Genomic DNA, 27,184 nt, shown 5'->3' with positions numbered 1-27,184 from the left:
TACCAACGCATGAAATTAATTTACATATTTATCTTGCTGGACTGTATATATATGTTTAAAGGTTAGCATTTTGCCCTGGGCATAACCTGGATTTTATACTGTTATCAACAAATCAGCATAAAATGCAGTACTCTGTATTTTATATTATTTGCTGTTGTTCGATTCTTGTGTTGGCTCCAGTGCCCAGGGGTAGTTCTTCAAAGGTGCTAAAAGCCACCTTCCATACACATGTTCAAACCCTAGAGTCACCCAGCATAGGTCAGTATGCATACCTCCATGCTATTAAGGTATTAAAGTGCCTTGTATTGTCTAAAGTTTGGTAGCTATGCAACATGCTAAACATGGCAAGAGCATGGGTAAAATCGTAACATACAAAAAAGAATTGTAGGCAGAGATTGCAAGCCCATCATAATTAATATAAAATATATTTTCCTCGGTGCTCTAACCATCTACAACAGATCTTCCCTTAATTTGATGTAGGGGTTGTTCTGTCTTCATTCCTGATACTGTAGATAAATCACAGAACTGCCAGTTGCAGACAAGGTTAAAAAACAAGATTGCCGGGGTCAATACAGTACTCTGAGAGAACAGATATATTTGCATAATGGCAATCAGCTGAAAAAACAAAGGTTTCTTTTCCAAATGTGATTCTTTCATAACAGATCAAACAAATCTATTCATGGAAATTGCTGAATTTGAGTAATATGAACATTGTATTTAACTGTGGAAATGATATCCTGTACTGTAAGTGATCTGTGCTGTTTAAATTACTCTTTTCAAATTTAGATCAAATAATGATTGCATAGGCACTGACTGTGGGTGCTCCAGGTCTCAAACACCAATGGGAAAAAATAAGCACCCACCCCACAACAAGTTTTGTTTCATGTGATAAAGCTGATTAAATGATCTGTCATGTTAAAAACGTTGCTTGAATTCAAACTTTACAAAATGGTTGAAATGTCCTGCATAGTGCAAATACATTTCTCAGTCCATACCGGTACAGTCCCACCAAACTACAGTGTGGCTGCTTCACAATCAGAACTAGTGTAGCTGTTTAAAAGTAACATGTTAAAGTTGAGCAAGTAATAGAGTTTTATGCAAATGTCTTTGATGTGCAGAGATTCAAACTTCTCTGTAAAAAATATCCCACTATCAAGTGTACATTATGTCATCACAAAAACTAAAGGGAATGAATACTTGCGAAATATGCTACCTGAGTAATGCAAATTTGTAAGAATGCTTGACTGCATCCGTTTCATTCTGCATTGCAGAATGCTCATTCTCCAGCCTCAGAAGGCTCAGAACTACCTTCGGTCATCAACCTGAAGTGCTGACTCTTAATTATATTTCTTTTTCAGTAATTGAGTTTTATAAACAGGTTCAGGAATGAGGTATTGCTTCCTTCCTGAACAGGTTGTCAAGATATTAAATGATGACACCTTTTACAAGTTTGCTATTAGTCTTGGGAAGTATTTTGCAGTGATTGAAACAAAAGGTGATACATTGATTCAAAGGAGTATGCCATTTTAGCTGTACTATATTCCAGATTATTGCTAGCTTCAATTTTATTCATAAAAACTGACAAAACCATTATTTACATCAACATTTATAAAAAGGTTCCATTATCTTAAAGAACGGTGAAGGTTTCTTTGGTTGCAATAGGATGTGGCACATGACAAGAGCTGTGTGAGAGTTTTGTGCAGCTATTCAGCAACAATAATGGAAAACAGAATTATTTTCGAGACTTCTCCAGCCTCGAATATGTGGCTTCATTGACCAACAAATCCATCTACAGTCTCCTGGATGTTCCTGGAGTGGAGAATAACCACCAAAAATCAGAACTCTGGTCATAAGCAGATGAATGTTTTCAGTCCAATGTTTTACAGTTCTGAAGTGACTTTCAACACTGGTCAAGGCATATCTGTTTCCACTCAAAAATGCTATGTGAGCTATAAAACTAAAATAAAAAGCAAAGACTAAATGTCACACTAGTCATTCTCCCGGGATAGATACACTGATTTTTGTAGCCTCTGTGGAGAGCAGCAATCAACACAAATTCAAGAAGTTATTTCTTTGAATAAGAAACACAAATTATCCCAATCAACACCATTGACCTTCACCTTGGTGTCAGCACCTGCTTACTGTGGAGAGCTCAGTCCCAATAATCCGTTCATGCAGATATAGTTGTGAAAAATGGCTTGTGGCTTTACAGAGGTGTGGCTTCCAGGAATCTAAATAAAATGTTTAGTTATTTAGATGCATATTACTATTTATACATGTTATTCAGATGTATTTTCAGTAGAACAGATAAAGAGGCTGTTATGTTTTATTGTTAAATATTTTCTTCAATTGGATGTAGGAATTTAATTGGTCACCTCAATACTATTCAGACAAGACAGGAATTAATTTTTGCTGAGGGGGCAGATAAGAACCAAGAAAACAAAGACTGTCCTTATTAAGTAGTGTGTGTGTGATGTTCCTTTATTCCAAAAGGTCTACCATTATGAACTATTTCAACCATCCTTGGGTGAGTGAGACATTTTCATCTCATGCAATAGATTAGAAGGGATAGTGTTTTTTTTTTTAGTCTTATATAATCTGCCAATAACTATGAACTCTGTTTGATTGAGTATAAAGCAAGAAGAGACAACTTTATAGTATTTGCAAATATCGATGACGAGAAGACAAATACAGTACATCAATGAAGTCTTCAGTGGCAGTGTGATGGCACCATTAAAAGCCCTAGTGACACTGTAATATTTTAAAACAAAATCAATTGTTTCCATTAGGGAAGAAGGCTATAGTTTTAAGTAGTCCAACTCACTTAGTCCATAGAAAATAAACAGATACTTCAGACCTAAGTAGAGTATTCCTTTTATGAATCTACTTGATGTAAATAATGATGATCAAGCGTGCATCATTTAAAATGAGTTAGTATCAGCAATCTTGTGAGATCTATTTGAAAAAAAGAAAATAACTTTTTTTTTTTTACCTTCCTGTGGTATTACTCATATGTCTTACACCCTGTGTGTCTGTTTATTTTACATTAGCCCCTGATACCAAAGTGTTGGGCTAATCCTGACCTGACAGCTAAAGCACCAATGAAAATGTCAAAGGATTATATGTTACCTAATTTTCAAAGTGGGTGCTTTATCTTGAGAAATGGCTATAATATTTCTAATCACACAATACTTTATGGCTAATAGAGAAAAGCTGGTGTCTGTTACTCTACTTATCTAATATGTTTAACTGTGACATATAATTAATTTAAAGTGTCAGGGTGGCTTTGAAGAACCTCTCCTACATTTAATGCTGAGCCAGAATCCTGACCGTAATTAGGGTCACATCTAGTGAGCATTGTAGCACCCATCTCAGCTGCTTGTTGGTATGGCTTTAGTGCCTTTAAAATGAGGTTATTGCCCCGGTAAATAATAAAAATAGAAGGCCTAGGCCCAGTGGCACCCAGTTAATGTCATAATTATCAAATTGCGCTTGTCTTTGGGGAGGGGATACAAATCAATTAGAAAGTTTGAGAAAATGGCTCTTCTTCAAGGATATATTGGTATTATAGTACTCTGGTTACAAATGCAATATATCAGCTCTGGTTGGAGGGTGGTGGCTGATTTGCTTTCTACAATTAACATTTTTTACATTTATTTATCAGTCTTGACAGACCTATAAAAGTTTAAAGGGGTAGATTTGCATATCTATTGTACAAAAACTGTAAAGTAGTTCTACTTTTAAGAAGCATAATTCCATGGGCAATGTCATAAAGTAGTTTTTTTGTTTAAATTGTAAAAATAAAATACAAAAATCACATTTAACAGACAAAGTCACAATATTAAATCTCAAAACAATAATTGTGTGAATATAGTAATTGTTACAGCTGTGTATAATGGTATTTAAAAAGGATTTAAAACAGGATTTTTACATACCCGCCATTATTCTGGTCCCACCACATTTGGATATGCGATGGATTACTGTACTATAACAAAGAAGGAATGAGGAATGAGCACTGGTATAAACTTTATTCTTCATAGGTGAATTGTCAGATTGCATGACAAACTAATGGGCTAACAAGCAGCTTCCTTGTGTAACCTCGTTGTCCAGAGAGCCTGTATTCAAATTCCAACTCAGCCACTTGCTGTGTGACCCTTTTAGACAGTGTAAAATATAATTATTTGGTGAGGCGCCTTTTTTGACAGCTGCTTGACATTGAACATTATAATTAACAACTCAATGTACAAGATATATATACACCCTTTTCAGATTTTGTCAGCAGTGAAATATGCCCTCAGTCAAACATTTTCAGGAGTGTGAGAGCTATATGTTGACTGATTAACCTGCCAGCGCTTGAATCTATACGTTTCTGAAAAAAAGATACATAGATTAAAATGAAAATAAATGATTGATGCATATTTGTGATAGTATGGTCACGAGAAGAGGAAGCTCAACCTCTTTTGAATTAAAGTTCTCAATTCTTTCAAGGGACACTGGTATAGATAAAATGGGCTGCCATGAATAAACAAGCACAACACGCATGAACATAATGAATAACTAATCATTGCACACACCTACTGGGATCACTTCTTATTTCTTAGCAGATTTCTTAGCAGATGCCCTTATCCTGGGTGACTTACAATTGTTACAAGATATCACATTATTTTTACGTACAATTACCCATTTATACAGTTGGGTTTTTACTGGAGCAATCTAGGTAAAGTACCTTGCTCAAGGGTACAGCAGCAGTGTCCCCCCTCCTGGGATTGAACCCACGACCCTCTGGTCAAGAGTCCAGAGCCCTAACCACTACTCCACATTGCTGCCCTCTACATTTGTTTTAGGTTAATCCGATTATATCCACATGCAATCTGAAAGGTCTTCATGAGGATAGTCTATGATCAAAGTAACTTAAGGCAGATACCATGTTCACCAGACAGACAGGTGAACAAACAGACAAACAGATAGAAACAATCAGTGTATAAGGGCTCACATTTTTAAAGAGGACCCTAAAACTTAAAATAATTTAAAAAAAAAAAAGAAAATGCAGCAGATGTAAGAATGAGCAGCATTCAAATGCACAGATTTATCCGCTGAATCTGTCCTGATCAAATAAGAATACTTTGATATTCCCAGAAGCCAGGGTCCTATGGGACAACCTACGTCTTCATAGAGATACCAACACATTTTCCCAAGGCAATTATTAAACCTCCTCTCTGTATTGTATTATTTAATTGATACAGTCAAAAAGAAAAAAAGAAGAAAATAATAACTAAAGCTACTTAACATGATCAGGATTGTTACCTTTCTAGATAGATGTGTAGCGGTATTGACAGTATAGAAGAGTACAGACGTCAGACATGTTTCATACTATTTTGGATGCAAATGATCAGATTTTTCTTGCTTGATAACTAATTAACCAATAATACCTGTAACAGAGGGAATTAACAGAGCTTATGGGCCTTTTTTGGCAGTATTAAGATTGACAAGTCTATGAAAACACTGAACATGCTCTTTGTATATGTATCTTATTTTTATTTACTGGTGATTCAGTCGGTTACCAGTGATTCTTAGCCATTCAGCCAAGTAAATACCAGTTAGATATTCATGAAACTGTTTGTATTTCTTTCTTCAAATGTCAAGCCTACTGGTACATTCAATGCGTTGGCCAAATGTTGATGTGCCTTAAGTAGGCATCTTCTGCATTGAAAACTTTAACCAGATGGACCACGATTGCACATTTCAGAGAAAGTATTATCTGCTGTGATGGTTTTCAACAACTGTGTCATTATGCAACATTTTTTCCAGAATTTGGGGGGAATGGCTGTTTTCATTGTGTGTGTGCATGTTTTTTCTGATGTCCAACAGTAGTGGTTCATCTACATGTTTCTGCCTTGTCCACAGTTGTCCACCACATCAAGCGTCACAACATCGTCCTGAAGAGGGAGCTGGGAGAAGGGGCCTTTGGGAAGGTGTTCCTGGCAGAGTGCTACAACCTCTGTCCTGATCAAGACAAAATCCTGGTGGCTGTCAAGGTATTCAGCTCTAGAATTCTCATTATTAATTCAGTGCTGTGGCTGGGGTTCTTTTTGATAAATCATATTTATGCTTGGTATATATATATTACACATGGTGGGTTGAAGGCTAATGGAATGTCATGAGACCATTATATCTGATCTCACTGTGGACTATTGGAAGTATAGATAGCTTTCTTACAGATATGACAAAAGCTTAAAGGGGCACAATATTCCATGACCGTCTAGAAATATGATCACATTAAAGATGTAACTTTCATTAAAAATACATGCCACAGCAGATTGGTAACGCCGTCCCTGTAGTTCTGGGGTATTTGATTGATCCATCAGTGCCGTAATGCGGGTCAGGATCTGCACAGTGTGACTGTATTGCTTACATGCACTTTACCACTACCAGAGTACATGGTAATTGATCACTCATTTTATGTGAGCAAGTTTATCAAATTTAATTGGTTGTGTTGTTGGTTTCTTATCATCTACATGTGGCTACAAGTGCCTACAGTCTGAGTCTCTTCCGCATGACTTATAATTATCATTATTTGCTGTATTTTCTATTAAAGTACAGTATACAGTAGGTATATCTCATATCGGGGGGGGGGGGGGGGGGGTTCAAACTGTGTTATGCTGTTAATGAGTTATTATGTTTGAAATTATTAAAAGCAAATCATATTTACTATTTACAAAACAGAATAAAATCTTAAGTGAAAATACAAACTCTAATCAAATGTACAGTTTGAAAATGATATAAGAGAGTGAATTTAGACCTGGATAAAAATCTAATTTATGGCTGGCAGTAGTCATATAAATCAGTACTTCACTTGTATTTAACTCGGAGAGATCATTACTCCTGTATCTCTAGTAAGTGTGTGGAAATGATTATCAAACTTTTTCTAACTGAGGAATTCAACACCTCTAGAGATTTTACATTCACAATGATAAGTCTCGTGCTTCTCAAAGCACAATTTTCATCTGAAAGGAAAAAAAAAATACTGTTCAATTTCCTAAGTTAAAAGTCTTAGGGCCTGATTCACTAAACAGCGTTAACGTGTTTTGCACGCAGTAAGCCCCTTTACTGCCTGCTTTCCACACATGCTCAGCCTGTGTTAAAATAACCAGCAGAACAGCTGCACAGGAGAGCGAGAAGAAGAGTAAGGGAGAGTATTTTGGACCAGGCAGACGTTACTAGGGCTGTGTGAGGAGGTAATAACTAGATACAGACTGAGCACAGATCATACTAGCCGTATATGTAGGGCCACGGAAAATTCACGATATCACAAATTTCAAAGAAAAATATGACTACCAACCGTGAAAAATATGCATGTTATTTTCCTTACAGTATTTTACATTACTCTTCACCTCCCCTGTTCATTTCATACTTTTATCAATTAGAAGCAGCGCTACAGTAGCTGTACACAGTCCTGCGTCAATGCCGTGCATTTGGTTACTGCGGCAACGGGGTCAAACAAATACCGGCTTCATGATTGGTGAATTCCTCATACTGTACAATGACGTAACATGCGAGTCAGAGGCGGGAAGTTTAAAATGGTTGTTTAAATAGTTCTGATTTATTAGCTTGCAGTGTATGATTGACATTAAAATGCAGACAATTGACAAATAATAAAAAAAAAGCTAAATTAATTTCAACAGATGATCGCGTTCAGAGCTAAAAAAGGGGATATTGCATGCAAGAAAATCAAACTTGAAGTTCAGGCTAAACAATTACCGAACAAGCAGGTCACAATCACAGGATTGTTTAAAAAGAGCACAGAAAGTGGAGAAACACACAATGTCAACACGTCTGAATTAGTGGAAGCCTTTGTGCAGCCTTTTTTAATGAAAACAAATCCCTATTGTGGAGCTGTGCCTAACAGTGACACACTCAGACGAGAGTATTTCCCTAAAGTGTCTTTTATAAAGAAAAACACAAATGCTTCGGTTTTGTCATTTCAGGTTTGCATTTAACGTTTCTCCAGTGTTTAATATTTTGGGATTAAAGGCAGCAAAATAGTCTATGGGAATTACACAGTCACTGTAATTAATGTGTCAACATACGTTTCTAAGGTTTACAAAACTCAAAAATGTTCCTGAATATGTGATTCAAGGTTGTTTTTTAAAAATCTATTTTGTCTGCTTGTTACTTTTTTCTGCAGCCAACACAGACCATTTTAAACGACTCTTGTTTCCAGCAAAAGTTTGTTTCATTTTTAAAGATTGTTTCAATAGCGACTCGAGTTCCAATGTTACAATGTACTTATACATCCTCAGACAGTCCGGGATATATGAAGATTACAAGGCAGGTGTATATGCAACACTTTTGGCTATGTTAATATATTTATATAGTGTACTTTTGATATTTAAGTAGGCTATGCTTAAAATAGCTTTAAAATGTACAAAAGAAACTGTAAATGTCCAATAAATGAATGTACACAGAGTGCGAGTTGAGGTGCGTTGTGACAACTTGCAAATTAACCATTTAGTTTGCTTTATTTGTACTTGAATAGAGCTACCGCCGGTTCATTTCTGCCCGCCCTGTGGCTTCCCCATGCCACGCGGTAGTTCTGCTCATTTACCGCAGTTTAGTGAATGAGGCCCATAGTTGTTTATATCTGGTTTAGGAACTTTATTGTGTGTATTTCTCCTCTTATTCCTGGTACCCTCTTCTTGAATTGTTGTTGTTTTGGTAGTTACTTTTGTTTTGGGATACCAATAGGCAGATATTTCAGCACAGGCATTGATTGACTACAAGGATTTTTTTCACTACAATATTTATTTTATTTATTTATTTTATTTCTTAGCAGACGCCCTTATCCAGGGCGACTTACAATTGTTACAAGATATTACATTATTTTTACATACAATTACCCATTTATACAGTTGTTTTTTTTTAATGGAGCAATCTAGGTAAAGCACCTTGCTCAAGGGTACAACAGCAGTGTCCCCTATCAGGGATTGAACCCACAACCCTCCGGTCAAGAGTCCAGAGCCCTAACCACTAGTTCACACTGCTGCCCTGAAAGTGAGGCCAGTGAGGAAGTTGTTTTTGCTAATAAGAAGTCAGGAAATAGATTTGAAAGCCTTGGTTATCACTCATTTAAGATAGGGTGCATTTTTTGCAGCGATAGATTTCGAGCGTACATTTCTGCCTCTCATGGGACAGTCTTGCCAAGCTGTGGTTGGGTTTAGGGTTGTGATGGGAGGTCATTGGATTGAATTCATATGGCTGCAACTATAGGGCTCAAGGGAGAACACTGCATCTACCCTCAAGCTAAACACCGAAACAGTATTTCCTTAAAATTCTTTCCATCCTTTTGGTGCATACTTTTTGGCCATGTCATATAATGTCATATAATTTGATTTTTTATTTACTTTTAAGTTGTTTAGATACAGACTTTGATTCTTAATTAAAATGGAAAGAAACATGACAAGTGCTACATGTACACATGGGTTTGCTTGATCGTTTTATCCATTTCAATCTATTCAGTTTCTGAGAATCGAATTTTGATTTTGCGACTGAGTTGCCTATAAACTCTACTACAAAAGACCAAGCATGAAGTTAAGGTGAAATGATTGTAATTGAAGTCATTCCTATTAGCCTGTCATCACCATCATACTGTTTAGATCAATTGAATAATGGCAAATCCCTAATGATTTGGGACAAAGCTACAAAGAGCTAATGTTTCTTTCAGATGGTTATATTTAGAAAATTAGTAGATTGATTTTTCAGTTTTCATTTACTTATTTATAATACGCCTCTCCTCCAGATTTAGTATTGGTGTTGTCATTAAATGGGAATAATGCTATTTTCCTTTTTTCTTAAAGATGAGTTTTTGTTTTTGTTTTTTTTTTCATGTTCATAATTTCTAATTCAGCAACTACTTTGTTTTGTATATAAATCATGAGAAAAGATGGTGGGAAAATGTGTAACTAAAATCTAAATCTGTAAAAACAAACAAAACAAAATGCTTGTAATGCTAAAAAGGTAGAAATCCTTCTATTAACATTATTTTTTTTAAAAAAAGCCTCATGAACGATTACAGATAGTCTGCAATTACTCTTATCATATATAAATCTAGTTGATGTTGACTGGAACATTAACCTGCCGTTTACATGTGGCCTTTGTGCCTCAGTATGTTACTGTCATGTAGGTTTAAATGTTTCAAGAGAAAAGTCATCATTTATCATGCATTGCATCTCACAAGTAAGCCCTGCAGTTTCATCTCGCATGTAATAGTCCTGTTTTGTCAGAGCATAATCTTAGGGATTTTATTCATAAAACTGCAATACCCTTGATGATTTTTTTTCCAGATTGCTCTGTCAAAGGAACTTCAGAGTTCTCGGACACACTTTAAAAGAAGGAACGCAGTTTCATTATCTCATTATGATACTTACACAGATTGTGGTTTATTTTTACAGCCCAGGATATTTCTACTGAAGTATTCCCCTAAAAACAGTTGTAACCCAGTTTGCTGTTAAAAGGATGGACATGTTTAGAGTTCTTTAGAACAGAAACAAGAGCTACTGTATGTTAATTTGTAACAGGTTGTGTGGTATTACCTATATCACAAATGGCACTTATCCACAGTTATTAAAATGCATGTTCAAGTCCCAACCTGTACCTTGTTTATAATGTCTATACAATTTTTTTGTTTTTCCTTAGGCCCTGAAGGAGGCCAGTGAAAATGCACGTAAGGACTTTCACCGGGAAGCTGAGTTACTGACCAACCTGCAGCATGAGCACATTGTGAAGTTCTATGGTGTTTGTGTGGAGGGGGATCCTCTCATCATGGTCTTTGAGTACATGATGCATGGAGATCTTAATAAGTTCCTCAGGTATGCAAATGCACTTTGTTATCAGCTTAGCGTTGCTATTTATTTATTTTTGCAGTTGGGGTTGTTGAAAGAAGTAAGGTACTGTTCTAATATTAGCAAGAATGCATGTTCCGGTGCTCCCGAGTGGCGCATCCAGTAAAGGCGCTCCACGTGGAGTGCAGGATGCGAGTTCGAGTCCAGGCTATTCCACAGCCGACCGTGGACGGGAGCTCCCAGGGGGCGGCGCACAATTGGCCGAGCGCCGCCCGGGGGGAGGGAGGGTTAGGTCGGCCAGGGTGTCCTCAGCTCACCGCGCAACAGCGACCTCTGTAGTCTGGCCGGGCGCCTGCGAGCTTGCCTGTAAGCTGCCCGAGAGCTGCATTGTCCTCCGAAGCTGAAGCTCTTGGGTGACTTTATGGTGAGTCTGCAGTGTGAAAAAAAGAAAGAAAGGGGTCGGCTGACGGCACACGCTTCGGAGGACAGCGTGTGTTCGTCTTCGCCCTCCCGAGTCAGCGCAGGGGTGGTAGCGGTGAGCTGAGCTTAAAAAATAATTGTCCATTCTAAATTGGGAGAAAATAATAAAAAAATAATTGGCAACGACTAAATTTATAAAAGAAAAAAAAAAAGTATGCATGTTCCATCCATGAACCTAAATACACTCAGAACATGACCAAATATCCATATTTTATTACTATTAAAAAGTAAAAATAGACAATTAATGCAATGGGACCTTATCCAGTTTATAAATAAAAATACATAGTTCTATGCAATATTGTTCTTGAAGGTTTGTTAAGCAAGCTATATATATATATATATATATATATATATATATAAACCTTTCAAACAGTTTAAAAGTCCTTGATCTTTTCAACCCTTAGATTTACAATATATGAACTAAGCAGAACACAAAAAATATTTCATATGTTATCTTGCTTGCGCTACAGGGCTCATGGTCCCGATGCTGTGTTAATGGCAGACGGTCAGAATAATCGTCCTGCTGAGCTGACCCCATCTCAGATGCTGCACATCGCGCAGCAGATTGCAGCGGGCATGATGTACCTGGCATCTCAACACTTTGTGCACCGTGACCTCGCAACCAGGAACTGCCTCGTCGGTGAAAACTTGCTGGTGAAGATTGGGGACTTTGGGATGTCAAGGGATGTGTACAGCACTGACTACTACCGGGTAAGTGTAGGTGTCGCGTCCTTTTTCATTTATACATCAATTTTAATACCTGTTACTGCCAAGTGTACAGGGTTGGGGGCAATATGCAACATATTTGATTAAGTCTTTTAAGTAAGCACCATTGAGAGAAATAAATTAAAAAGTAAAGCTAAACCAAAGTTTTAGATTATTTGAAACTACATTGTGTTATAACATCCCACCCCAGCCTTGACTGGTTTGTCTTATGAGGTGAATGTTTATAACGTCTTCCATTTTGTTTCTTTTTAATATTTGGGTGACAAAATCTTACACATTTTTAATGAGGCATTGTGGAAAGAAACTTTTGACAATCACAATCAAAACGTAGCTTTTATAAACACCCAGTACTCAGAAGAAAATAAAAATAAAATAGTCTCATGCTAAACCCTGTATACATATTGCAGTCAGAAATGTTTTTGAACAATATATGCTCTCATCAATGTCAGTTGGGCCATAAATTCTAGTTTGGTCAAATTTGACCATAACAAAAAAAAGGGTAATGCCATTGAAATAAATGTCTGGAATTTTGGGGGTCTATGACAAGAATGATAGCTTAGACAAGAGTGAATCCAGTATAATCATAATTGTTAAAAATGAGATCTAGTTTTTAAATAGAAGCATGACAATAAGGTGCTCCGACCTTTAGAGGAAGGCTGAAGCTGAAATAAATTGTTGTGGGCTATTTGCAAACACTTTTCTGTAGAGTGTATAAATCTGTATATTTTATCCCCTCCAATAGCAGGCTTTATATGTGTGGTGATCAGACTCACAGACAAAACAGGTTTGTGAACATTTGGTCTAAAATAATGAAGTTTGATTGACCAACAACTGTTTAAAAATGAACTATATATACATTGCCCCTTTATCTTTTGATACAACAGCAATTTATTTTTACTGGGTGGTACAGATGGTAGATTTTCAGTGGTGATGACACAAACCATAAAACAAAATCACCCACCAAAAAAAAAAAAAAGACTGTTATTCGACAGTTAATACAGCCTGAATACTAAAATGCAATGAAATCGTAATATCTTTCCAAGCACAAGTGTATCAGCCCAAAGACACAATAAAATGATAATGGCTTTTCACATTGCCACCTACCTCCGGCCATCAACGAATGACTGACAGGTAATTAGTTGTTTCTTGTTCCAAACAGCTCTGCTGACATTCTGCAAAGATACACTCAATAGCAGTGCTTTCTTTTAAACATTTGTATCTTTCCAGGTTAAGAAAAACATATTTATTTTATGTACTGTGCATGTACAAATGTATGTGGTGTAAGTATTCTCAGAAACTCACTATTTAGTTCAAATAAATAAAATGAATCTGGACAGGATGGGTAGTCTTCCTGACGAGTTATCGTCTGTTTTATACTGCTCTGTACAAATTAAACATATGTACATACAAATCGATTTTGAATAGTTTTCTTTGGAGTCATCTATTTTGGATACTGTCCTGTATTTTCTATTGACTTTACTACCTATTTATGTACCCAGTTTGAAGCTTTAATCTGAAATAAACCGGGTGTTGTGGATTGCAGGCTGATTGAAGATTGATGATATTCTATTGGTTTTGCTGTTTTCTGGATGAATTGTAGCATAAGCATTCATGAGATCCTACCAATTTATTTAGATTAAAGTTCACAGGCAACATCCAGAATAAGGTACATAGGCAAACACTGGGAAAGAGATAAGTATAGTATTAGCTAGAAATCCAAGTTTTGCCTTCCTGTAGTGAATTAATGTGTTTTGATATTGTATGTGAATCTCGATTTCCTTTGGATATAAGATAAACCATAAAATATCCCATTACAGATGTACAAAACGCACAAGGGCGCAGTGGAGTCAAATGTATTGTATTTCACTTTGAACATTCGACTGATTTCAGTGTATAGGAAATTAAATAACGAAAATGTTACCCTTTCTTCTTTCTTGAAGTCTTATGTCTTGATTAGCTACCTTGATTATTCAGTCATTGAAACCAACTAGCAATGTTAAATATGCATCAGATACTGTACCTCAAATGGGTTAGAAAAATATCTGACCCCTCATGGGTGTGTGGATAATGTGTTATCCCTCTGCAATCAATTGCTCATTCTGTATGAAAAGCATATTCTGTCATGATACATTTTATATTTAGAATCACTCCTCACCTAAACCTGAAACAGCACCTGCCCACCTACCACCCGCTTTCTCTCACTTTGACAGTCAGACAGATTGTACTCACTGTTGTTCATACCAGACCAGGATAAGTACAGATTGATTTGAGTGCTGTCACTGTGGATTGCTTGTCGTCCTAGCAGGAGTTATTAATAAAGGGACAGGGATTCTACACTTACCATCAAGGCAGGTCAACTAAATATGGCACTTATATCTCAATTTTCAGTAAAATTAATCAAGTTATAATATTTAGTTAGGAAGATGTTTATTTATACAAAAGTATTATTAGCAGCATTTTTTTCTCAGAGATACAGCTTTTGCTAAATGGTCTTCAGAAGTTGAATGGAGGAATCATAGAAAAATCTCTGTACCAATATTTTCTTCTCCATCAGAAGGTTTAATGGCCACTTGTCAATTGATCATAGTGGGTGTTTTCAAAGTAATTGCAGTAATTCATTTGATGCAGATTACATAGCAGATTTTCCATTGTTTAAAGGTGTGTTGCATCTCTATCAGCTCTGTTTTTCCTTTAGATTATGAATATTGTACATGCTGTATATCCTAAACTTGGTGGCTTACAATTTTCTTTTTAAAAGTACTTTGATATCTGAAAGGTAAAACACAGCTTTGTAGTTTGTTCCATGCTAATATACCTTTTTGACCCTATTCCTTGTGGAGTTGAACTTTTCATTTTGATTTTTTTTTGTTTGTTTTTGGACTCCCCCGCTTCCAAAAGGGAACTTGTCAGTTTTGTTTCAGAATATGGGGCATGACATAATGCAGAGTGGAATGTATTGTATTGTGAATAATGATTGTTCTATGCATTGTCTTTATTTTTCTGTTCTGCTATTGGTGTCATATACCAACATTTTTTATTTCAAATGCAAAGTAAAAAAGTTGATCGCGAGAAAAAAAACACTGTTAGTGTGCAAGCTTGCAGCACACACACTTTAAAAACAATTTTCTTGTATGGATGTATGTTGCTATAGAAGCTTGTGTAACTTGTGTATAAGCTTCCATAATGGTAGGAGAATGGAATACGCGTAATTGCAGATTTTAATTACAAAACATTCCCACATTGTGCACATTGGTGTGATTTGCTGTGTTAGGCAAACACCCTACTGGCAACTTTACATAGTATGTTTTGTATAATTAAGTTGCAATTAAAATTCTGGTTAACCCCAGAGAATGATCTACTTAACATGCGAATTAGAGAGCTTTGCTTCAACTCCTTATGTGTTTGGTTTGCAAAGAATGCAAAATGATAACTTAGGTAACTAAAGGAAATTGCATTCATACATCTTTGATAAAGATTGACATTTATACAATATAGACACAAAACACAAATGTACAAATGTAGCTATCTCTCCGTGTCACTAGACAGAAAGGCACAGAGATGAAAATACAGTAAAAAGATGGGTAATAAACAGGTACCTACAGAATAGCACTGGCTATCAGTGGGCTGTTTTGCATTGTGGGTTGTTTCTTTTGCAATAGTCTAATCTGGTGTTGTGTGATATATTTTTCATTGAGCTCCCCACAACGCCTACTGTCAGTCTTCTGGTACTCTGGGGCTGACTAATGTTTCATCAGATCTAACCCAACTTCCCCCAAAAAATGTTAATAAAATAAAAACCTACTGAAGTTTAAAATTAATTGTTAAAATATAAACTTGTTTTACAGTTTTTCAAATATTATTCACACTTAAAAAATAAGCACTGCTAGTTCTACAATTTCTACAGTGTCTGTAATGTCACCATGCATTGTAACAAATAATATACACCACATATAAGGCTGTAATCCTATCTCGGGTTTCTGGTGACAGACATATTTTGCACAGTTGGGTGTACATTATTCCTTATATTATTACCTCATTATTATTAATATTATTACGGTTCATTGCTCAATGCTTACATTTGCATAATCCCCAAATTAAACTATAAACACATGTTGTTATTATTATTATTATTATTATTATTATTATTATTATTATTATTATTATTATTTGTTCATTTATTTTTATGTTTTTGTATAGCTAAAATTTGAGTAATAACTAATGAATTTGAAATACAATTATCCAAACTAAAATGCTGATTTGAGTGAAATAATTAACTACATTTTAAAATGAACTAGAATGGGATACCTGTAAATTAGAAATATATTTGCAGGCCAATAGCATCCCTGCTGGTATGAACTTGCAAAGCTGCTCCTCTATTTCTGGTACCCTGAGCCCTTTGTAACTGTAGGTACAATTTCCCATGTTAGTTGTTATTTATAAAAGTTTACTTCAGCTCACAGTTGACAGGGTTGTTTTTAGAAATAAAATAGAAATAAAAAATACGAATGGATTTATTTATTTTTTTTGGTGTGTTTTCTTGTAACAAAACTGGGTAAATAATAATGATAATCACAATACACTTACATTCATCACACACTTACACAAGGCAGTCATTTCTAACTCTATTCATTTTAATTAAAGACAAATTAATTTTATACTGCAGCGCTACTGGATATTTTATCTCTAAACAGCAGTCTGCCAGCTTGCGACCCTCCCTTCTCTCTGATAGTCACCAGTGGAATATACTGTAAATGTTTTGCGCATTTGGAGGCCCTGTTTCCATGGCAGCGAACCTCGTCTGCTAGGAGCAGGGATATGTCAGACGATTCAGAGAAAAAAGTCATTAAAGTCCTCAGATTAGTATGCAGTGCCATAGCTGCGTAGCGGTGTGCTCTGCAAGGGTAGTTTGTGTTTTGTGGTCTTCTGCAATTGTGGGAAGGAAAGCAGCATAAGGTGCCATGGCTTCCCACAACCTATAGAAATCTATTGTGGATCCACTAGTCTTACTAAGATGTTTTACTTTAAAATTTAAAGTATCTTAAGGTATTTTCTAAAAGACACGTGGGTGAAAAAGCAGACAAAATTATTATAGTGAATTGGCAAATGCATTTGTTCACTTATTAATTCATTATTTTATTTTGTTCCCTTTCAAAACAATAATTTCTCCCTGCTGCTATATGTAATGCAGTTTACAAAAATCTCAAAACAGCCTTTCGGAAAGCTAGTAAAGGAAACGAGACACAGGTCATAGAGTATGTAGGTTTCGGTCATAAAACACACATCATTATTAATTAGTTTGTAATGGTACATAACAACAGATGCACTGTAAGCCAATACACTTTACACATCTGTGACATATTCTGAGATATATGTGAAAAAAACGTGAAAAAGCCATTGTAATGACAACAGAAAGTTCAGATACCTAATGGTGTACTAACAGATATAGTACTTCATCCTATTGATAGAAAGCAGCAAAAGTGTTTTTCAGTAAAAAAAAAAAAAACTTTAATGTCAAACAGAAACCAAGCCAAGATGTATTTCTTAAGCTATCTTTTGATAGTGGGGCAGGGGGAGGGGGTGTCTTGAGGAATACACACTTCAGATAATCAGGCACTGGCACAATGCAAGTCTTTTAACTGAGACAAAATCTTTGTTTCATAGTGCTTTCAAAAGAATCACTGCTTTAGATGTGATCGAAATTACCATTCAGATGGCGATGGGGTGATGTTTTGAATTACTTAGAAACAGGGATTCAAATAAGTGGGCCACAGGTCCACATGAGTTTAAAATGACTGCATTATATAGATTGTGAGTGCACAGGCTAACCACAATTTGTTTTAAAAAATGAAAAATCCTCATGGCGCAATTTTATTATTATATATGAATGCTGATTTGTCTACCAAAGCAAGCAGGGATCGCATCCATAACCTTCTGGTATACATTCCCCTAATCTCCTAGCAACCACAGCATCACAAATGCCTTTTGCGCATGGGCAATGCAAAATGAACACAGACAGAACTGTGCAAGATAGAGTAGAGTTTAAATTAAAATAAATCATCATTAGAGAACATTTTACTTTTTGTAACTTGTTTTTTTTTTCAGACATATTTAACATTTAGATTTAGACTGAGTATGCCTTTCAGCACCGGTGCAAGACAAATTCAATAATACAAATACATATTAGCATTTTCTTGGAACTGCTGTACTTTTGAAATTCATACACTGCGTTTAATTGATGTTACTTTTGCTGTCTTTTATAGGAACATGTTTTGGTTTATGTATGGTATTTAAAAAAAAATCTTATAAAATAATGTGTGCAGATCCCTATAAACAGGATTCACATAACTTTTATCATTAGGGTCTCACGGGAGTACCAGCAGAAATGGTTTGGTACTCATCAAAATTAGGGGTCTTCATCCAAGTCGCTCCACCTCTTCCGGCAGTTCAAACAATTGGGATAGCAGTGTCACGCATTCTCTATTTATTTCAATATCCTGCCACCATATTGCCGCCCCCCTGGGGATTCAAAAGCAAAACCCAAATACTCTGTCACTTTGTTAGTGTTGTTGAACACGTAGTTTGACGGCACAACGGTACTTATATAAGGATATGGAGGGCAAAAAGTATATTATTTTAAGTAAAATGGTTATGTAAATGTAATTTTTTAAACTCACATTTAAATGTAATAGCTTTCAAACATCAATACCTCACCCCCGCTCAGTTTGAGAAACAAAGCATCAGCAATCTTCCTAATGCCACTCCCTGTAACTGCATCCCTCTTCTTCTCTCATGCTGGGGAAACCAGAAATGTCATAGAAATGTGTTTTCAAGGCTTGTAAGTACAGAAATCTGTTGTGTATCCGCCCATCACATAGCCATCCTAACCGTTTATCCGCCATGATCAAGCTCTAGGCGACGTTAGTTTAAGATTGAACAGAGAAGATCCTACCAAACCTTATGTACACTGTGTTGTATGTGCTCCGTGCTCAACCATTGCTGGTAGTGTCACATGAGCTGTTCAGTGTGTTGATATGTAAATAAATACTGTTCGCCTGCGGGGCGTATCATCTTCAGCCTCTTCCTCAATCTCCTGCCTGTCACTCAACAGTCAGCTAGTCTGTTACATGCATTAATACCCTGTATCTTTCTAAACAAGGGATTTAGGGAAGCTCCCTAATAAAAGTTGAATAATTGTGTGAATATAGTAATTGTTACAGCTGTGTATAATGGTATTTAAAACATGATTCATTTATCTGCCTTTTTACATATCCACCCTTACTCTGGTCCCACTGCAGTCAGGTATGCGACAGATTAATGTACATCTTGACTTCAGTGAAAATGAGGTATTTGTGTGTTCGCCTCAAAAATGCATTGAGTACAACTGGCAACACACAAGAAAAAGCAGACTGGGAGATGCCAGCAACAATTGCGACTATTTAAAACATGCTTTCAAAAGTTCTTAAACTGATGCAATTGTAAGTGTCGCAATTGCCAGGAGCTTTAGTACACCTCATTATAATATTTGAGAACCCTAATTTGCTCTATCTCTGCCCCCTTTTTTCAAATGTATGCAGGAACGCCCATAATTACATATCCATCTAAGATTAAACCGCAAAGAAAAACTGCTGCCGCAAAGCATTCCCTAAAAAGTCGCTAACAGCATTGTGCATGTTTACTACGTTTCACCCGAGACTTCCGACCCGTTTGCAACTGGTTTGTGACTATTGTGACAGGCACAACACTTTAGTACATCTACCCCTGAGTCTCTGGGAAAAATCCAGACAAGGCAGGTATGGCTCACCTTGCAAGCATGAGCACCCTCGCTGCCTTTATGAAAAATGCTTTCCTGTTAAAAATGTACTGACGGTACGCCTCTGTATCTTAAAGAACAATATGGAAGTCTGCATTTTTCTTTATTGGTTTGCATGCGTACCTGTGTAACAGTTATGTGAACCTCTGCCTGGAAGCCTTGTACTGTAGTTCTATGTTTAACTGTTTATCTCATTATTATTATATTGATCTCAACGCAGACCAAAACATTTCTGATCCTCAGACAGTATGCAAATGATTTGATTCCCTTTTAAAAAAATAAAAGTACCATTACACTTTATGCTTATCCATTTGTATTTCCATCCCTGTCAGCATCACGTAGACCCCAAGTTATTTTAAAATGTTATAATTCTGCTAACACCATCTACATCCACTTTTGTTATTCACAGCAGAGCTGCAGTGGAATGTTTCAAATTGTAAATGGGCCTCTTTCCTGGTGTCCTAAGGGTTGTATTAGCCTGGTAGTTGTGGAAGTACGTTTTGATAAAATGGGATCCCGGTGCCCTTAATCTCCATTCTCATCTTGTGATGTTTGTGCCCTAAGGTTGTAAAGTGTTCTGCAGTCCAGAGGGGCTTGACTCCACTGCTATTACTGATCTTCAGACAGTCTCATTGCACTAATGACAAGAAGAAGCCAGAAAGCATGTAATGTAGTGCATTGGCTGCCGATTTCCTAACAACATTTAATAGAGAAAAAAAATCCAGCATGCAAGGTTTTTTAATAATCCGCCCCCCCCCCCCCCCCCCCCCCTCCCCCGGTGGTTACTTATGTTAAAATCGAATACAAAAACACTGATTGTTATATAAGTTTATACAGAATGAATATGCAGTTCATTTCTCATTTACTTTATGTGGGTGCATTATTTTACATGTGCTTGAGTAAATGAGTCTTCACCTTAGCGTTTTCTTAGTTATTAGACATATTCTAGGCATATGCTATGACTCATAGGGGGTACTGTGACTGCCAAATACACTATGACCACCATTTGTCTTGAGGGCTTCTATTCCTATGTTTAAATAATGTAAGTAACATGGTTTACACTAACTATACTTTGTTTGAAGCATGACTTTCCTTCTGGAACAGACTTGTGATTCCACTGTCCTCTTCACTGTCCTCTCAGGCATCCAAATCAGAATTTCGTTCATCAGTTAATATTTAAAATGTTCGACAACAATTTAGTTTGTTCAGCCCAGAATCTATAACAATGCTATGTTTTCTTCAGATCCAACTTTCATTACAAACAAGGATTAAAAGTACAGTACTGTTGTGCTCTGGTAGATAAAAGCGGTATTACCTCTCTGTGGCCTGGGTATAAAAATGGCAAACCAAAAGGAAGTCAAACCTTTTATCAAATATTGTGATTACAATTCTAGTAGTGTGCAGATCCATTTGGCATCTAAAGCTAATATACTGTCATTTTTAAATTGCCCATTTAAATGTAGAGTCTGTAATCCCTCACAGAAACTGCGTTTCTATAGAAACAGAGAGCAGTTAGAATACAACATGGAGCAGAGTTGCTTTTTTCTAACTAGGATGCAGTGTGTCACAATATAGTAGCCCAAGTCTGCAGATAGCAGTCTGACATTAAAATGTCTACTGCTACATTCCTAATAACTGAAAACCCAATGTATACTAGGAAGGCTAATGTACTTACTGTAAGTACCACAATCAAGAGGTCACACCACATAGTTCACAGTTTTAATGAGGGTGGGTTTGTGGGTAGACAGTATTTTATTTATATGCACTCTAAGAGCTACCCCCATGAGATCCGATATGTCATCTTTTACTATGTTTAATAAACAAAACATCTGGCTATCATACATTCATACATATTACAACAACAAGCCTAAGAGCTCTATTTCTTAATATTTTATGAGACCAAAGGCTGATAATTAATCATCTTCTAATGGCACTTGCCCTTTACTCTTATATTTTTTTTAAACCATGCAAAGCCTTTGCCTGAAATGGAAACATCAATATTTAAAGCTAATTGCGTAAAAAAAGGGTTAACTTGTTTCATGGCTTTAAGCCACAAGTCTTCAGTTAGTGGCAGCTGTTTAGGGACTTAGTCAGACATTAATTAATATGCAGTAAGCTATTTCAATACATAAAAGGTCAGTATTTGTATATTTGTTTTAAAATAATTTTTGAGCTTGTAATTTCAGTTTTGCAACCTCCCATGTTTCAATTCAGTAGGATTTACTAGGTACAATTGTGACAGGATTTCTAGAATAGTCCCCTGTCTTCTCAGGGTATAAGTGAATTATCTTTGTTCTGCGTTGGTTATAAGAGAGTCTGATTTATGTTTTAAAATCAGTTCCCCTATTATCTCCCCTTTTCATTATGTCTTTTATTTTCTATTATTATCCTCATTTATCAAAGTAGTATCATCCTATTGATAATTCTGAATCATTCCAAAAATATGTTTAGTAAATAATTTGATCTTGATCAGTTTAAACTCGCTAGTAGGAATATTAGGAAAATGCTTTTTCCTAGTTCACATCAATCTCCACATTTATGCTGTTTCATGAAAAGCAACCCTAATTTCTTATATGTTTTGCTTCTTCAAAAAGGAGAAGTACTGTAGAAGATGAACAAGAGGAAGAAAAAGAACAAGATTTTTCCTGATTTTTGACGGCTTTCAGACGATGTTTCTCTTCATCTAACATGTATTTAAAATGCTGTTTACATGGGATGTTAGATTTTAGAATAATGGCATGCCAACATTTAGAACAGCTGTTGCAATAACCTACACTTTGCAAAAATGTATGTATTTAGAGGCCACTGTAAGTTTCTCCACATACATCTTAATACTAATGGGAACTGCTCATTGTCCTAGATACTGAGATTTTTTTTTTCTGTAGCATACAACTGTATTTTTTCAGGATTAGGTAGCATCCTGTCACAATAGGGAGATTTCTGGAAATCTTTGAATTACAAAATCCAAAATGTTCACCCTAACAATGCTACTTTGATACTACGCCCAGTAGTTCTTGTCATTTAAGTGTCCATCTGTTGAGTCCATTGTAAATCTTCCTCATTTGACAATGTCTTCTTTTTCCTTTCTGAAGGTTGGGGGTCACACCATGTTGCCGATTCGCTGGATGCCTCCAGAGAGCATCATGTACAGGAAGTTCACTACAGAGAGTGACGTCTGGAGCCTGGGTGTAGTATTATGGGAAATCTTCACCTATGGCAAGCAACCATGGTACCAGCTTTCAAACAATGAGGTTAGTGGTAGACAAGTAAAGCTTTCTTCGACTTTAATGTGAAACTATAAGAAACAAGTAGTCTACCTGACTTAGGGGCAGATTCAAATCTAAATTTCTATTGCAGTTGTGATATATTGCCCAAAGAATGACTATCTGTTTGTAGTTTGTTCATTTGCAGTTTGCAGATCGCCCTATCAGATAAAACACAATTCTACAAAATGGTGCGAAATGAATGAATCACCTCCTATGTGTTTTGTAACTATCAGTAAATGCTACACATCAGTAGTGAAATGTACCAAATCAATGTACAGTTTACTATACCATAAAGACCAAGGGTACAGCATTGGGTTTGAACCATTACTGAATGGAATTCTCATTTGGTCTAGAGGAGATAGTGATTTTTTTCAGAAAATGATATCATATGGAACTTGTCTATACTGTACGCACGCAAATACTGAGAGATGTAATCAAATTGCTGGACTCCGCAAGTAAATACTACCATGTGTGAAATCTGTATTTTGGTACAGTTTCTTGTAGCTGGAAAAAAAGACAGATTTGTATGTATCACACCCCTCTCAATGATATTAAAAAGCATGTCTCTTGAGGCACTTTTGGATAAGTCGGATAAACTAATGAGACCTCAATTCTCTGCAGAGCTTGTTAGTTGCCAACTGGTTCTTAATTAACCTCACATTGTTTGCTGCCGTATAGCTTTTCGACTTAAGTTTTATTGGGCTCTGTTTAGTTCCACTTCACCCCCACATTTAAAATCACCAGGTAGAAAATGTAATCTTTTACCTCAAGTGAACATAGTATAGTCAGTTTATTCATTAATAATACACAAGTGAACAATACTGTGTTGTACGAAAATAGTATGTAAGGGGATTACCACTTGAAATGGATCAACAGAGTATACAATGGGGGAGTTTCCATGTGTGTTCTAATTTTTCTCGAGACATTGTGCTCGAGCCAAATATAAAATGACCCTATACATTTCAGGTTTCCATTGGCTCAGTTTATTTTACTCGAGAAGACCCTCTTTTCACCTGACGTCATACAAATGAAGGGGAAGGGAGGAGGTTGATATGCAAATTAGCCATGCGTAGCGTTCTCGTGTTGTTTTCAGAGACAGCTTGGGAAAATGTGGTTTCCATGCACAGAGAACAGGTACAGGAGAGAATCTCACCTAGAAATCCATTGTTGTCAGGTGACATCTTGTTTGAGTGAAACTCTAAAGCAGAGTGTTAAGCTCATGTAATAAAGCTGTGATTTGCAAATGCCTCGTGCCTGGTTGTTTAATGATATGTTTTACTGCACTTGCCCAAATTGTTTTTCAAATGTCCTTTGGTGATAGGGAATAATATTTCAACTAATTTATCACACGGCTTATTAATTAAAGAAAAAAGAAAGAAATTAACCCAGAGGTATATAAAACATTCTAACCCAGCTATTGCAGATCACATGGCTGAAAACCGGCAGAGACGTAGGATTATAAAGATCTGTGCAAGACACCTTCCATGTGTGCTTCCAAGGCTGTCTGGATTGGGAGCAGTGGACATTTTCACGTGAAATGCTGGTTTCCTTGTGAAAATGGGCGTGGATTTCACATGTTTTATGTCATGCTCACGAATAAATGAGATTTTCCCTCTCTGTGGCCGTTATTTTCGGCCACAAACCTGATCCTCTCTAGCTGTTCTCCCAAACATGCACGCTTATCGCCATTTCAGTGTAAATAACCACACATGAAAACTCCCCCATTGAAGACTGCTTATCTTGGCAGTGGTAAAAGATTTAATATCATACAAAACAAACTGTGTCATACAAAATAAAGAATCAGTTATTCTCTTTTTTCATTTGGCATTAAAAATAACACTTTCTTATTTCCCCCAACAGGTGATTGAATGCATCACTCAGGGTCGTGTCCTGCAGCGTCCTCGCAACAGCCCAAAAGAAGTGTATGACCTAATGTTGGGCTGCTGGCAGCGTGAACCCCACATGCGGCTGAATATTAAGGAAATACACAGCCTCCTTCAGAATCTGGCTAAGGCTTCACCTGTATACCTGGACATACTAGGCTAAACTCTCAAGACAGCCCCCTCCCTGACCTGTGTGGAGTATGTGTGGATGTATGTGTGTGAGAAAGTGTGGCTAAAACTCAGTTCTTATCTCCGATGGCATTAATGAAGAAGACGAGGAGAATCTTTTTCAAAGGGCAACCTTCATAAATTCTCCATGTGCAGACGTATTATTGACCAGTGTTATCTTTCTATTTCTCTTATCGACCCATGCTTCTGCTTCATCATAACTCTGCATAGACAAAAAGCCTTATATCTGATTGTGTGCTTGTTTTTCTTTTCTCTGAAGACCCTCCTAATCGTCCTCAGCAATGAAAATTGCCTTCTCGCATTCTTGCCTTCGACTGGGATGAAAAAAGGGAAAACTGACTATCAGAATGTGTTGTAAATATTCCCCACTTACATGGATTCATCTTAACCTTGGCTTTTGTTTTTGATTCATGACATGACTTTTTGTGGTATACTGTACAAAGTTAAAAGGAAAGATTGTCCTACTGGCAGTCTCTGAAAGAGTAATACACCCAAGAAATCTGCTACAACAACTAGTTTGGTCATTTTTTTGTTTAGTTTGTGAAATTCATTACATAATCCCTTTGCTTTAAAAAGGAGTTTGAATTCTTGGCAAAACCATTTGAAAACTGTTTACCAAAAACACATATATGAAAAGTAGAATTGATGTACAGTTAGATTTACCGGAAGCTGAAACACCATTTGACTGCAATTATGACCACAGTCTCCAGACAATTATAAGAAACTTGGACTAATGCATAGTATTCATTTCAGGGTCAGCCACTGCAGACGCTGGACTTCTATAATGTTGCACTTGTGAATGCCCTGACAAATTATCTAAATATGTGCTTGTTGTGATGCATCTTTTTTGTGTTAATGCCCCTTATTTTGTGGAGCAAAACTGAATTTTGCATGTTCTTCATAGTTAAATACCTTTTGTTCAAATTATTGCTTGAATCTCATACTTCCTTACAGAAAAACAAATCTAGCTGTCCATAATGGTATAACATATATGTAATTAAGAAAGCTAATGGGGGTCATTAGTTGTGGACAAATGACTTTACATTGTTAAAATATGATTTGGGAAGAGAGAAATTCTGAAAAACGGAGATCCCAAGCGAAGCAATGACATAACTGAGACCCTGGGGATGTAGAGATCGGTTTCATAATTAACATTTCATCTCTTATCCTATAAAAGCCAGATCTTAACACCACACTTTAGTTGCTATGGTTTTCTCATCCCAGAATCCTTCTGTCAGTAATTTGTTTCTGACAGACAGTGCATGAATACACTGCTGCACGAGATGCATGGTTGTGTTGCTGAAGTTTAGCTCATCACCACATAAATCTCTTGCGTACAGACACTTAGGAATTGCAGCTCAAACAGTAAGATCTATTTGGGATAGTTATTTTCTATAAGAAAACATACTCCTTTTGTGAGAGAACACCATAAATGTGTTTGCAGTCAAACTGGTCCAGTATATTTTGCATTTGTAATATATTACATATATATATATATATATATATATATATATATATATATATATATATATAGTTCCGTTTGTGATTCTTGAATGAGCAGATGGTAATTTATTATAAGTATTGTTTTAAAGGTTTTTTTGGTTTGTTTATTTTTTTCAAATTTTATTTTTGATACATAATTTATTTTTACTAAAGCACTTTTCTCTTAAACTGGCTAATTTCCTGATTATAAAAAAAAAAAAAATGGGACCTATGATTATTATCCATCACATAATTACTGATTAATCACAAAGGTCAAAGTTAATAAGCAGTAGCTAACAATTCATATCATAAAATAAGACCATACCATCTGCTGCCTTTACTGAATAAAAGCACATTTACATACATTATACATCATTTCTTTAGAAAGTGAGTATTCAGCTGAAGTATTTCTGAAAATGTAAAGTTACTGAGAATAGGGGAAATAACTTAAATGTAACAATGCATTTCGGCTGTGTTTTATGGTGGGTTGCTTTACAGCATCATGTCAGT

The 27,184-nt window shown here is 36.2% G+C and overlaps 1 protein-coding gene across 5 annotated transcripts in view; it reads left to right on the top strand.

The window, feature by feature from the left end:
- The window catches only part of LOC117421120 (BDNF/NT-3 growth factors receptor), an 82,116-nt gene extending 55,437 nt beyond the window's left edge, over window positions 1-26,679 (top strand). For 3 of the 5 annotated variants that reach the window (XM_034035079.3, XM_034035076.3, XM_034035077.3), the window contains 5 exons: window positions 5,905-6,035; window positions 10,693-10,865; window positions 11,789-12,035; window positions 22,947-23,105; window positions 24,981-26,679. In XM_034035079.3, the coding sequence (XP_033890970.3) occupies window positions 5,905-6,035; window positions 10,693-10,865; window positions 11,789-12,035; window positions 22,947-23,105; window positions 24,981-25,166 (896 nt within the window). In that variant the 3' untranslated portion in view covers window positions 25,167-26,679. The remainder of the gene's footprint in view (window positions 1-5,904; window positions 6,036-10,692; window positions 10,866-11,788; window positions 12,036-22,946; window positions 23,106-24,980) is intronic. The other 2 variants (XM_034035080.3, XM_034035078.3) reach the window with 1 other exon arrangement.
- The last annotated feature ends 505 nt before the right edge of the window (window positions 26,680-27,184 follow it).

This window comes from Acipenser ruthenus, chromosome 1 (assembly GCF_902713425.1).
Source record: "Acipenser ruthenus chromosome 1, fAciRut3.2 maternal haplotype, whole genome shotgun sequence".
Taxonomy (NCBI): domain Eukaryota; kingdom Metazoa; phylum Chordata; class Actinopteri; order Acipenseriformes; family Acipenseridae; genus Acipenser; species Acipenser ruthenus.
The sequence above is the reverse complement of the archived record's forward strand: the minus strand, read 5'-3'. Positions and strand labels throughout refer to the sequence as shown.